The following is a 15,026-nucleotide window of genomic DNA, read 5'->3' as shown; positions in this document are numbered from 1 at the left end:
TTTTTTTTTTTTTTTTTAGAGACTTGATCTTTAAAAGAATGTATATTTTCCAGTTGGTGAGTACAGAATTCTCCATGTATGTGTTCATCAACTCTGGCTTCTTAGATGTGTTCAAAGTTTCCTGGTGAATAGGAAAATGTTTAATGGACAAAAAGTCTCTGAAACTTTTTCAGATGAAAAGACTTCTGGAAAATAAACAAGAGACATATGTAAATTTTAAAAGAAAAGAAAAGAAAAGAAAAGATTTCTGGAGAAAAAATGAAAAACACAAAAAAGAAAAGAATTCCGGAGATAGATGGTGGTAATGGTTCCACAACATTGTGAATGTACTTAATACCATGAATTATGCACTTAATGTACTTAATACCACAGAATTATGTACTTAAAAATGGTGATGATGATAACTTCATGTTATATGTACACACCAAAAATGACTTCCTTTAGAACAAAAGCTTCCTGGTAAATTATGTTTTATCTTTTTAATTTCTCTTTACTCCTGGTAGTGCTTTTTGTCTAGGAAGCTTATTTTGCCTACTGTTAAAGTAGGTATTAAAAAACAAAAAGTAGGAGGGCCCGGGATTTAGCTCAGTGGTTCGGTGGCCTGCCACACAAGCAAGTGCAAGGACCCAAGTTCGATCCCCGGTACCAAAAAAAAAAAAAAAAGTAGGAGCCGGGTGTGGTGGTGCACGCCTGTAATCCCAACATTTGGGAGGCTGAAGCAGGAGGATCCTGTGAGTTCGAGACCAGCCTGGGCTACATACTGAGTTCCAGGTCAGTCTCAACTACATAGTGAGACCCTGTCTCAAAAAACTGCCCCCCCAAGAAACAAAAAAACAAAGTAGGTGTGCCAACTTTGTTATGATTAGCAGTGCTGGTCCATCTTTTTATTTGCACACTTTCAGCTGTCTGTATGCTTAGTTTTGTTCTGCACATAGCTCATAAATGGCATATACCTGAGCTGGATAGCTAGGTGTGGTGACGCACAGCTGTAATCCCAGCACTCTGGGAACTGAGGCAGGAGGATTGAACATTCAAGCCCAACCTGGGTAATTTAGCAATTTAGTAAGACTCTGCCTCAAAATTAAAAATGGAAAGGGGGAGGGCTGAAGATGTAGTCAATGCAAAGGCCCTGGGTGGTTCATTCCCCAGTACCAAAAAAAAAAAAAACAAAACCCATATAGCTAGATTTTGTGTGGGTGTGTTTTCTTACATCTACTCTGAAAGTCTTTTAGCTGGGGATGTAGCTCAGCAGCACAGAGCCTGCCTGGCAATCGTGAGGTGCTGAGTTCGATCCCTGGTACCAAAAAAAGAAAGAAAATCTGTCTTTTAATTGGTGTATTTAGTGTCAATTTCCATTTACCTTTTTATTTTGTTTTGAGACAGGGACTCACAGTGTAGTTCAGGCTGGCCTCGAACTTGTGGCGATCTTTCTGCCTCAGCCTCCCCGAGTGCTGGGATTACAGGTGTGCGCCACCACACCCGGCTCTTTCTGATTTTTTATAGGTTACCTGGGCTAGGCTCAAACTTGGTGATCCTTCTGCCGCATCCTCCCAGAATGCAGGGATTACAGGCCTGTGCCATCACACCCAACTTTTTTCTATTTTGTATATCTTACTCATTGTGCTGTTTCTTTGCTTAATTTCTTCTTTTCCACCTTACATGGTACCAACCATGTTTTCTTTTCTTTTTTCATTTTTCTGTCCTCTGCTCCCATTCTGATATAATTTACTGTCAAGTTTTTAACATACAATTTGATTTAACAAAGTCTAAAGTTAATAAGCATCTTCCCAGTAGAACAGGAACTTTAAAATAATTTAACACCCTCTCCTGCCTTATTCATGTGTTATCAGCCTCTGGCACTTTATTTCTTTATTTCCGTACCTATAAAAATAATTGTCCTAGTGGTTGTCACTGTTACAGTTACAACTTTGTTTTATCGTTTTCTGTTTATATTTACCCACATAACAGTGTTTGGTACTGCTCCTTGTTTTTCACTTTAATTTTTATTAGTACCTGTTTGTAGTACATAGTGATGACATGCATCCCCTTTCCTTCCCACCTCCCTCCTTCCATCTCTTGGTCACCTTTCCTTTTGCAGAAGATCTGTCTCCCTATTATCTAACTTTTATTTTGCTCTTTTTATTTTTGGTTTCTCGTAAGAGAAATCAGGTGATATTTAAGTTGTGTCTGACTTATTTCCTTTAACATTATTTGCCATTGCTACTGTGTTTTTACTCTTTTCTCATGGATCTAGTTTCCTTCTTGAAATTCAGTTTTCTTTTATTAGTACTTTCAGTAAAGAATCTTTACAATAAGTTATCCATCCTTTTCTTTCTTTTCTTTTAAATTAAATAATAGCTTGGTCAGAAAAACTAATTTTTTCTGTGTTTTCTTACTGTGTTGAAGGGTCTTGCTGTCAGTTTATAATTTTTTTTTTCTTTTCTTTTTTTTGGTTTTTTGAGACAGGGTCTCACTATGTAGTTGAGACTGACCTGGAACTCACTTTGTAGCCCAGGCTGGTCTCCAACTCACAGTGATCCTCCTGCCTCAGCCTCCCCAGTGCTGGGATTATAAGCGTGCACCACCATGCCTGGCATATAATTCCTTTATAGATAATAGGTTTTAATATTTTTTATCTTTTTCTTTGGTGGTGTCCAAGTTTCATTACCATAATCTAAGGGTAGGCTTAGTGTTTTGTTACACCGTAGTCACTTTCCTCATTGCTGAGACACAACACCCAAAACCCACAATTTAAAGGAGAGATTCATTTTGGTTCAGTTTCAGTGCATGATCAGCCAGCTTCGTGGCAGATACAGGATGGCAGTGGGGCATGTTGGAGGAAAAGGTGACAGGGTACCCAAGAATCTGAGAGAGAAGGAAAGAGCGGGCAGGGAGCCACACCCTCTTTTACTCACCTTTAACCAGGCCTAAGAGCAAGGGCTGGAACTGGTGGACTGACCCTGCCCCTGGTCCCATCCCTTTCCAACGCTGTCTCTGAGCACACCTAAAGCATGACACATTCATTCTGGAAAAATTCTGCACGATCCCTTCAGATAGTCTCTTCCCCCGTTTTTTCTAGTTTGTATTCCATCCGTTCCTATTAGATACATGTTAGACATATTTATTGTTTCTTATACTTAACCAGAATTTGATATTTTCACCTTTTTGTTTCTTTGTATTAATGTTGGAAAATTTCTTCAGCACTTTCCTAGTTCATTCTTTTATCTCCTCAGTGGCGTCCAGTCTTAAGTTTATTCCATCCATTTAACTTTTAGTTTCTTTTTTTTTTTGGTACCAGGGATCGAACTCAAGTCTTTGCACTTAGGAGGCAGGTGGCGGCACCACTGAGCTAAACCCCCAGACCTAACTTTTAATTTCAATGACTGTCTTTTTCATTTTTTTTTTCCCTGAGGATGTCTTTTTTCTAATCTTTTATTCCTAGTTCTTAAGTTGTTTTTATTTTAAGCATACTTATTTAATAATGTATACTATCCAGAGTTCCCTGAGGAGTAATCTTGCTGTTTATATCTTATATTTTATGCTTAGTGGGTGGATCATTCATTTACTTATATTAAGATTTCTGCTTTGAGATAGTGAACTTACCATTAGCAGGGTTTTGTCTCTTGGGTCCTGGCAGCTGGGATAGTGTGTCTACCTCCAGAGTGGTTTTGCCATTGTTCCACCAGGTGTTTTACAAATATCTCAAGATAAATTTCAAGCTAATGACCTTGAATAGGTAGGCCAAAGAGACTTTCATCAACTATGGTACCTTCATCTCACTGAGAGGCCCAACAGCTAACCACTGAAGTACATGGCATCTGCTGCCCCTTATCCCACTGAGGGTATGTGTGACTGTCACCTGGAGAACCGTCAGTGTCTGTTGATCACATCGACACACACACAAGCCACAGCCCCTTTTCTCACAGCCCATGGTGCTGTGCTGGTCACCTGATGCAGGCACACTTGCACACTGCATTCCTGATCCATAGTCACTCTTCCTTTTCCAAGGACACTGCTGTGAAACCAAGGTCATTCTCAGGCTGGTGTTAGCTGTGATCACAAGTTAGTTCCCAGGTTGAAAGCAGCTTGGCTTTACTGCAGTAAAGGTGTAGGTCCTATATTCTGGCTTCCCACTGTGCATAGGCCTGAGGCTTTTCTTCTGCCTGCCTGGATATTAAAACTACTCTCACCAAGACTGACTGCCCTACTACATAGCAAAGGCCCTGATTCAAAAGAAAGACTGGGTCGGGGGATTAGCTCAGTGGTGCCATGCCTGCCTCATAAGCACAAGGTCCTAAGTTCGATCCCTGGTAACAAAAATACAAACAAATAAGATTGACTACCCTACTTCTTTTGCAGGGGTAGCCACCATGTGCCAGCTCTTGTGTTTGGCTCTGGTGATTCCTTTTGCCTCCTTAGGAATTCAGTTCATCTCTGGATTTATTTTATTTTATTTTTTTACATCTCTGAATTTAAAAATATTACTGCTCTACCTCATCAAGTATTTGCAGATTCATATTTGTAGACATTTGCAGCAGATTTTCGGATTATCTCATTCAAAATATTTCAGTAGAATAAACTTTTTCCCCCTTTAAGTTTATTGGTACATTTAAAGCCAACAATACAGTTACATTTATTATTGGGGTCTTGTACCTATACATGATATGTTTAGATTCTTGTTTTTTTCCCCAATGCCCCTGCCCTCCCTTCACCCCCTTCATCCCCTTCATCCTTCCCTATTTACTTTTGTTTCCATTTTTTCCTTTTTTCACATTTTTTCTTTTCCCTATTTCCTTTCCCCTCCCCTTCCCACTTCCCCTTTAGCCATTTTCTTCCTATTTTACACTCTCAGTTATACCATTTGAACCTCATTTACACTTTTAGTTTTTCACAGCAGAGAAACTATTCGTTATTTACTCAAGTGTGTCCTATTTACTTCACTTAAGAGTATGGCCTCAGTGTGTGTACATCCATTTAGCTATAAATGTTTCTAGTAGTAGAATAAACTTTGAAACTAGTAAAATAGCCTAAACTCTGATGAAATTCTGACTCCGCCCCTTTTCAGCAGTATAATCTTAGGCCCAGTATGTGACCTTCCTGAGCGTTCTGCAAGCGTTGCATGGTGGTAGCAGTGCCTCCTTTATGGCCCTGTGTTAGATTTAGTTATGGTCAGGAGTCCAGTTGAAACACCCTACCAGCTATAAAATTCTTCTGGTCAGTCCCCCAGCTAATCTTCGTCCTCTCTCACCACTTCCCAGATACACTGCACACTGCAGCATAATTAACTCTTGCAAGTTCCTTAGTTGTTTGTGTTCTCTTCCTTTACACATAGTGTTGTTCCTTTTTTAGAAAACACCCCTTCTCCTTATTCACCTTCCCCTTAACAGTTCTTACTAATCGTTTATGCTCAGTTTAAATATCAGTTTCTCCAGGAAGTTGTCCCCACTGATCTCAAAGCTGGATTAGATCAGAGTCCTGCTTGCTCCGGCACACCTTGCATTTGTCCCTAACGTTACCACCCATGCATAGCTCTCAGCAGCCTGTTTACTTGCTGAACGTTACTAAGGGGAAGAACTTCTGGCTCTTTTCTTCACTGTTATGTCTCCAGCCTAATAAACAGCATGGCACACAGCTCTATACATGGCAGCTATTACTCTTATCAGCACCTCCATCTGTCATAATTCTCAAATGTCCGATTGTTGTATAAATAACTCTTAAGTATGCCAAGAAGCTTAGAGTTAAATTACAAGACCGACAAGGACACACATTGTGTCAGAGGCACATTTTAGGCCTTTGTTTTTCACTTATTCAATCATTTGCCCTTTCATACTAGGAACTAACCCAGGAATGTGACGAAAAGAAATCCCAGTATGATAGCTGTGCAGCAGGCCTTGAAAGCAGTCGGTCCCAATTAGAACAGGTAAGAAGAGTTTTATTATAACAGTGGAACAGAAACTGCCTGTGTAGCAAAAACTGCTTGTATATTTTTATTACACCATGCCAAAAGATTCCCAAATCTTTTATCAAATCTTTATCATCTCCTAGCCTGTCTCCTAGGCTCCTGAGATTATTATTTCTTTAAACTTTATGCACTTTATGTGAATTTTTGTACCTGTACTACTGTTGCCAAAGCCCAATGTCCATCATCCCTTTTCCAGACTCCCAAAATAGCCACATATATATTCTGCTCTCCTGCTCTACCTCTCTTGTCTTCCTAAGTTTTTTCTCCATAGAATCTCCAAAGAATCCTGTTTCAGATTTATTCCACCCTCCATTAGCTTCCTTTTGTGTTTAGAACAAAGTCCAACCTCCAAACTCTGATATTCAAGGCCATACCTGCCTCCTAACTTCCTGTCCATGAGCTTCACCCACGTGGGCCTCCTTCTTAAGCTCCAGACGGCCAAGCTTGCTTCCACCTCCAGGCTTTTGCTCATCTTTCCTTTGCCTAGAATGCTCTACCCTGACTTTTTCCCTAGATCTTTCCTTTTCGTCATGCAGTTTTCAGTCTGATAGACACCTCCTCCTGGAGGATTTCTCTTACCACCCTAACATTTCCCACTCTCCTCCCAGCTTGGCCTGCCCTATCTCTATCACATTCCACTTCTGAGTTTTCTTCATAGCCCTTATCCCCATCTAAGTAACTTTCATTATGGGATTCCTTGTTTTATGGAGGTGGTCTTTTGGGGGTTTTTTGGTACCGGGGAATGAACTCATGAACTCGCACTTGCATGGCATGTGTGGTACCACTGAGCTAAATCCCTGGCCCATGGCCTGTGGGATTCCTTGTTTATGACTGTCTGCTGTAATCTGTCTCCTGTGCTTGAGAGAGAGCAAGGACCTGTTTGCCTTGTTTACTGTGTCCCCAGCGTATATGTAGAACTTAATAAATAAGTAACTGAGCAATATGAATAGTGTCTACAAAAGATTTCAACCTATCCTGCTAAACAACTTAAAATTGCAGAAGAAGAAATGACCAGGGCCAGGGATTTAGCTCAGTGGCCCTGTGCCTGCCTCGCAAGTACAAGGTCTTGAGTTTGATCCCTGGTACTAAAAAAAAGAAGAGAAAAATTACTCCTGATGGCGCTTTTGTTGTACATTTAAAGTCATCTTCTCTGTATCTGTCTTATTCTTTCAGTAATGTTGCCCACTTAAAATTATATATTATAGGAAGTTAGAGGACTCCGTGAGGAATGTCTTCAAGAAGAAAGTAAATACCATTATACAAATTGTATAATTAAGGTAAGAGAAGGAAAGTGGATGAGAAACCTTTCTGAGATTTTTCTGTATCAGAAACCTCCCTGAAAGTTATCTTTCCATTTAGAACCTAGAAGTTCAGCTTTGTCGTGCAACTGAAGAGATGCAGGCCTATGTCTCTTCTGATCAACAGGAAAAAAGGAAGGCAATCAGGCAAGGAATATTTTTGTTGATTGAGTTACTTTTTCTGTTCACCTATAGAAATATAAGTAAAATGAGATTATGCAAATGTAGAGTATTTAAATAAGTAGAGGCTGAGATATTTTTTAGGAATAAATGTTATTAAGCATCTTCTGGATATTCCAACCCTGCTAAGTAGAAATACATGATATTTGCTGGGGAGGCCGCAGCAGGGAAAATGGCTGACAGAAAGGAGGGAGAGGAGAAGCCTGAGAAGCCAAAGCGAGCTGGAGCCACTGGAGAAGCCTAAAAAAACTGTTCCAACTCTTGCTCCAAAAACCCTTTCTAGTAGCCGCAGCTTTTAATGAAGATAAAGATAATGAACTGGAGGAAATGCCTCCAGAAGCAAAATGAGTATGAAGAATACTGGAAGGGATAAACCAACATCAGCTGGACCAAGCTCTTTCAATAAAGGAATACATGGGTTTTTTCTGATAACCAGAAGCTATGGGAACAAAATATAAAATGTCATCTTGACAGTCTCGTCTTGGAAATGTCAAGACAGTTAAATGATGTGTTTTGAATCGGGGTGTGCAGTGGGCGTAAAGTGAAAAGGAATAGTTTCCTTTGTTTGTTTGTTTGTTTTTTGAGACAGGGTCTCACTGTGTAGTTGAGACTGACCTGGAACTCACTGTGTAGCCCAGGCTGGTCTCGAACTCACAGCAATTCTCCTGCCGCAGCCTCCGAGTGCTGGGATTACAGGCATGTACCACCACGCCCGGCTCTAGTTTCCTTTTTTTAAAGAATGGTATAAGACTATCTTTGGAGCCACATTTTCTTTTTCTTTTTCTTTTTCATTTTTTTTAAAGATTGAGTGGTACACTAATAAGTGAGAGTTTGAAATTAGAGGTTCTTATTTATGTTTTATATACAGATTTTAAGACATTTGCTAATTTTCATGTGATTAGTTTCCAAAGGTTATAGATAATAAATCAGAAATGGTACCTTTTTAAGAACTGCATTTTTTAGACACAACTATGAGCACATTAAGAGGGAAGCAAGGGCCGGGGATTTAGCTTAGTGGTTCGGCAGCCTGCCTTGCAAGCGCAAGGACCTGAGTTCGATTCCCAGTACCAAAAAAAAAAAAAAAGAAAAAAGAGCGAAGCAAAAAATTACTGTCTATTTAAAAATGTAAGCATTTACTCCTAAATTAACTCCCTCATTACGTAAACTGTCTGGCTCCCAGGAACCGCTTTATAAGAGAAGGAGGGGAGCATCGTATTGAAAAGGAAATGTTGCTGAACTATTGACTCAAAGTAAATTTAGATAAAATTAAAATACAGTTTTTTCCTTATGGGCATTTGTTTTGTTATCATATTAGGTATTGCATTGCTATCAGTGGATACAGATGCTTAGCTCTTGTACAAAAAATAATTAAAGTGCTTGCTTCAGCAGCACATACACAAAAAATAATTTTAAAAAATTTCTATGTGAAGTATTGAGCATTTGAAATAGGCCATTTCACTTTAATGGTCTTGTCTACCTTCTTTAGTCTTCAAAGAACAAACATTTGCTGCCAAAGTAAATCAGTATTTTGAATGTGCTTCTCTTAGCTTTGGTTTATTAGCTAGTTCCTATAAGCATTTCCACAAGAACTTGAAGCAAATCATAAGGAAGTTGTTTCTTTTAAAATACAAACCACCACCAAAAATGTAAATGTACATACTGCTTAAGTATTTGGTTGGTTTTTATTTTTTAAAAAGTATAAACACCAAAAAAATTTAACATTGAAGATGGAAAACAGTGAGATGCATTTTCTATAACTTTGTCTACATATTTACATTATGAAGTTGTTAAATCCAATTTGAACTCACTACAGGATTTCTTATTAGAACAATTATATTGTTTATTTTAAGTGAACACATACTGCCCACTGGCCTCTCAAAAGCATATTGTAGGTACTGAAAACAAAAGGAAAGAAAATGCATCTTAAAACATTTTATGGAATTGTTCATCACATATACTGATTTGTGTACTGTAGGTGTTTTGTATTTTTGTATTATATATGAACTTCTTTAATGTGACAGTTAAACATCTTTGAAAGCATAGTCACAGACAAAATAAAAAGGATACAGTGATTTCCTTCAGAATTCCTACGATGTTAAATTTGGAGGCATCGTCAGACTGTTTTATTAGTGGTAGTTACTTACTGATCTTTTTTAATAAATAGTAACTCCAGAGAAAAAACCTGCACATATGCCTAATAAGTTGTTCTGTTACATTAAGGTTTAGAGTAAGCCCCAAGTGAAACAATGGAAATGTATGTAGAACTACTAGTTCTTATATGATTTAATTGTATCAAGATACATGAGTTTAACTTTAACTTACTTTTATGTAGGCAAACTATTCATTTTTGTCCATTTTACCATTTGTTAAAATAACATCCCTCTCCTACATACTCTTTTCTTGACCCAAATGAAATACTAATCTAAGGTCAAGATGAGAGAAACAACTGAGATGAATATCTTTACTAAAATAACCAATAATTTTTGTCAAGTTAAAAAAAAGAAATACATGTAACTTTATTTCTTGCTTGCTTGTTCAAATGTGGTAAAATATATAGAACATAAAATTTGCCACTTTAGCCATTTTTAAGAATTCAATTCAGTAGCATGGATTATATTTAAAATGCCATGCAGGGGCTGGGGATTTAGCACGGTGGGGGTACACTTGTCTAGCAAGCTTGAGGCCCTGGGTTCGGTCCTCAGCACCAAAAAATTTGAAAAAACAAACAAGCAAAAAAAGAGAGAATGCTGTGGAGTCATCACCACTGTATGTTTCCAAAACTTCATCACCCCCAACAAATTCTCACAGCTATGATACATTAACTCCTCATCCCCTACTCCTCCAGAATATATATAATATTATGGTTGCTCTTTTATAAGCATTGGCATTGATCTCTTTTCAAAGCCGTGCACGTTAATTTTGCAGTGTGATCACTGCATTTTTTGCTAGAAACTACGTGATTGCAGTGTGCCAGCCTTTAAAATAAGGGTGTGTAGATACTGCTTAGTGCTTATATGGTGGTTTTATTTTTTTGTAAACCTAGTTTGTGGTATATAATAAATCGAATCCTGCTTTAAAAAATAAATTTGTATGGCCGGGGATTTAGCTCAGTGGTGCCGCCTCTTGCCTTGCAATCGTAAGGTCCTGAGTTTGATCCATAACAAAATAATTTTAATAAATAAATAAAATGTGTAGATTCTTGTGTGGTGGCACATGCCTGTAATTCTGGGACTCTGAGTGCCTGAATCAAGAGAACTGCAGGTTCAAACCCAGCCCTGAGCATCTTAGCAACTTAGTATAACCAGGTCTCAAAAGAAAAAGGTCTGGGGATGTAGCTCAGTATGAATGCCCTGGATTCAATCCCCAGGACTTGAGAAAAATTGCTAGCTGTGAAATAAAATGCAGTAATTGAATAAGATAAGCTTATTTGCCCCTCTTTACAACTCAGATGTTTTGCTTTTACCACCCAGTAAGAACTGAAAGAATATGATTCACATATAGGAGAGATCGCATTTGAGATTATGAGTGGCATGTGCATTAATGGTAGAAAAAGGAATCCAAGAAATAGAACATCTTGCAGAATCTAAATTTAAAAATATATATATAATGCACAGGAATAAGAGCCAGACTGAAAATATCCTATAAATAGAACAATGTTTTTTAAACACATACTCTCATATATTAAACTAAAACTGTCCTTATTCAGATTCTTTCATAGCATATAAACTTTGCTCTTATAAATATATAGGATCAGTGCTAAGAAGTGAGAATAGTTAAGTTTCTTATTGAAAAATTAAAAAGTTCTATGGAGGCTGAGGCAGGAGAATCATTGTGAGTTTGAGGCCATCCTGGGTGCCATAGTGAGTTCAACGCCAGCGTGGACTACATAGCATGACACTACCTCAAAAAAAGAAGTTGCTATAAACCTTTCTCTTTCCCTTGTTTTTCTGTAGAAAAATACTGTGCCATGACTGTAACAGTACATGATAAGAAATTATGGATAAAAATGGAGTTGATTACATTTCCAAATTCATGGATGCATGTCTAAAATATTATTGACAGTATTTTTATTAGTACCCCATTTTTCAGCTTATATAGTTTTTTTTTTTCCTGGTAAACCCAAAGATATAAGAAATTAGCTTGGGTTGGCCCATGCCTATATTCCCAGCTCTCTGAGAGGCTGTGGCAGGAGGACCACATGTTCAAGCCCACCCTGGACAACTTAGCAACTTAGCAAGATCTAATAATAAAAAAATTAAAAAGCGCTGAGGATGTAGCTCAGTAGAGCCACACCTGCCTCGCAAGTGCAAGGACCTGATACTGCAAAATAATAATAATAATAATAAATAATAATAATAATAATAATAATAATAATAATAATAATAAAAAGGATTGAGTATTAGCTCAGTGTAAAGGCCTTGGGTTCAACCCCCAGGACCACAAGAAAAAAGAAATTAGCGTAATTTTGAAAGACTTTACAAATTTTAAATTAAAGAGGCATAGTTAGAGTCCTGGAAAAAGAGCTAAAACTTGGTTCTAATCTGGGTTTTTCGGCTTAAAACAAACTTCAGTATCGAGGACAGGGTATGCAGCAGTGCTGTGTCAGTTATCTAGCCTGAGTTCCTGAAGCGCAGAGACCTTCTTTGTCCTGTTTTCCCTGAAACCCAGAGCATATATGGAACATAACAAATACCTTGTCATCTTTCCCTTCACTTTCTTTCCTTCTTCCTTTCTTCCAAACACTACAAATTGAACCCAGGACTTCGTGCATGGCAGGCAAGTTCTCTACCACAGAGCTACACTCCTAGCCTTGTAATTATTACTTAAACAAATTCATTGAACAGATAAAAATTAGGTTTTAGCATTTGTAGTAGACTCAGCCTGCTGCTTTCTTTTTTTTCTTTATTTTGTTTTGTTGCTTTTGTTGTTGTTATTATTGTTTTTTGAGACAGGGTCTCCCTGTAGAATTCAGCCTGGCTTTGAACCTACCATGCCCCACTATGCCTGGCACCTGTTGCTTTCTTAAGAGATTTTTATATAAATGAAAATGCTCACTTTGTACAATTCTTAGGCCTAGGGTAATATATGAATTATATCAAGGTACCTGAGCTATAACTGTACATTCTTCTTGAGTAACAAGTCAATTCACATCCTCCTACTTGTTTTTCTTTGGAAAACTGAAAAGGCAAGCAGTTTGACTTAGTGTTTCATAAATTTTAAATAGAAAATGGAAGTTCATCAGGGTCATATTTATTTTCTCTTCATTCCTGTGCAGATTCTGCCTTCGTGTCAGCTCTGTAAGGACCTGGGGAGTTGAGAGCAGAGAGATTGCTATGTTACACTATGATATTTTCCCTTTTGTGGTTTGTGATTTCTTAGATTCTCAACTTTCTATCATTTTATTCTACTTAAATATTACAATGTAGTTTCGCACAGAAAAATCTGTTTACATTCAAATATAAAGTCTAAGTCTAGGCATGGTGTTATGCACCTGTAATCCCAGCACTCAGGAGGCTAAGCAGGAGGATCACTGTGAATTTGAGGCCAGCCTGGGCTACACAGTGAGTTCAAGCTCAACCTGAACTGCATAGCAAGACCTTATCTCAAAAACAAAAAACAAACCTAAAGATCTAAAATCTCTCTTACCCTTTTTGTCTTTTATTCCTTTGACTTCATTCTTCAGTCTTGGTCACTAAATGTCAACCAACTTTAAGCCTCACTTTTGTCTTATACATTATGAAAATGTGCTTTTATTTAAAGAATAAAGTTCAATATTAATAAAGTTCAAGTTTCTCATTTTTACATTAAAATATATGGGGTTTTTAGCTTACAAAAGAAATACTTACAAAATCAAAAAGTCATGCAGTAGTATGTATAGACGAATGCCGTCCACATTGCTGTGTCTCAGACTTTAAAAAAGTCTGTAGTTACTACTCTGGTGTGCATCACAACTTGTTCTTTCCCCGTGTGTTTGCTAAGACACATCTGTACATCTGTGTGTATGTGTTACCAAGTGCGTGGGAAATGTGTGTGTGTGTATTTGCATATGTGTGTGTACAGATAAGATTAAACTATATATATGTGTGTGTGTGTGTGTGTGTGTGTGTGTGTTTTAATAACATCTAAAATTATACTTCAGTATTTATAGATCTACTTCATTATTTTTTGCAATTCTATATTATTTTTTAAATGGATATACTATAATTAAACATTTCTCCATCTTTAGACATTTATTTAGCTTGTTGATTTATTTATTTAGTCTGTAGATTTTCATTATTTACATTGGTGAAGGAAAAATGTTTGCTTTTTATTCATTATATTATGGGAGTTTTTTCTGTAGGATGACTTCCTTGAAGTAGAATTACAAAATTAGATACTTTTTAATATTTATTTAAAATGTTTAGCAGAGTGTGGTGGCACATGCCTGTAATTCTAGCACTCAGGAGGCTAAAGCAAGAGGATTGCTACAAATTTGAGGCCAGCCTGGGCTCTATAATGAATTCAAGTCTAGCCTAAACTACATAACGAGACCCCACCTCAAAAACAAAAAATAGAATCAAGCCTGACAGCCTGAAGCACAGCTTGCTTCCTTTAAGGGGCATGGACTCTGGTTAAGAAGAAAGCCAGGCGCAGATCAAGGTAGATCTGTACCATCAGGAAATTAACTTCAAAGCCTGGGCCCCGATCCACCGCGGGAAGGAGAACCACGCCTGCTCCCGACCCAGCCGCCATCACTCAAGCGCAGGGAGGTAGGCCGGCCCCGATCCACCATGGGAAGGAGGACCACGCCTGCTCCCGACCCAGCTGCCATCGCTCAAGCGCCGGGAGGTAGGGCGCCCCTGAACCCCCATAATTCCTCCCCCACACTCTCAGTCCTCCTGACTGTGCAAGTCTTTGGACCCACTCTGAAAAGACAGAGGTGGTCATCAAGGGTATTTACGCCAGCACTAGCGCAGGGAGGTAGGCCGGCCCCGATCCACCATGGGAAGGAGGACCACGCCTGCTCCCGACCCAGCTGCCATCGCTCAAGCGCCGGGAGGTAGGGCGCCCCTGAACCCCCATAATTCCTCCCCCACACTCTCAGAGCTCCTGACTGTGCAAGTCTTTGGACCCACTCTGAAAAGACAGAGGTGGTCATCAAGGGTATTTTTCTGAGTTCCCAACTTTGAACATCTTTAAAGAAAGGGCGTGGGAAACCTGTAATAGAACGTTGCGGAGTTCAACCATTCAGAAGGTTGGGGAACTCAATCTGGGCTTTGCAGCCCGAGGTCAGTCAGTGTCATGGGGTTCAGCAATCAGCTAACTGAGATCAGGGGTCTTGCATCCTTGCTCTGTCTGAGCCATTAAATGCTAAATATACTATACTGAAAAGTTTGTTCACTGCAGACATGTTCTGGACTGCTTCTTGATTTCAATTTAATTCAAATGATTTAAGGGTGATAGACTAGTGACTACCACAGGTGGTCAGTGTCCAAGTTGTGCTTGATCTTAATGTGTTGCTGATTGTATCAGTTGGGGTAAAGCATTGCCGTTGATTTGATGAGCTGTTTTCTCTGATGTTATGAAGATGAGAATGTCTGTGGGTC

At 38.6% G+C, this 15,026-nt stretch overlaps 1 protein-coding gene across 5 annotated transcripts in view; it reads left to right on the top strand.

Moving 5' to 3' along the window:
• Ift81 (intraflagellar transport 81) overlaps positions 1–15,026 on the top strand; it is a 78,530-nt gene that overhangs the window by 52,399 nt on the left and 11,105 nt on the right. For 4 of the 5 annotated variants that reach the window (XM_033762448.1, XM_010604415.2, XM_010604416.3 and 1 more), the window contains 3 exons: positions 5,834–5,920; positions 7,168–7,239; positions 7,322–7,407. In XM_033762448.1, coding sequence (XP_033618339.1) covers positions 5,834–5,920; positions 7,168–7,239; positions 7,322–7,407 — 245 coding nt within the window. The remainder of the gene's footprint in view (positions 1–5,833; positions 5,921–7,167; positions 7,240–7,321; positions 7,408–15,026) is intronic. The other variant, XM_033762449.1, reaches the window with a different exon arrangement.

This window comes from Fukomys damarensis, unplaced genomic scaffold (genome assembly GCF_012274545.1).
Source record: "Fukomys damarensis isolate Sample0158 unplaced genomic scaffold, DMR_v1.0_HiC HiC_scaffold_12, whole genome shotgun sequence".
Classification (NCBI taxonomy): Eukaryota; Metazoa; Chordata; class Mammalia; order Rodentia; family Bathyergidae; genus Fukomys; species Fukomys damarensis.
This window is presented reverse-complemented; position numbering and strand designations above follow the sequence as displayed.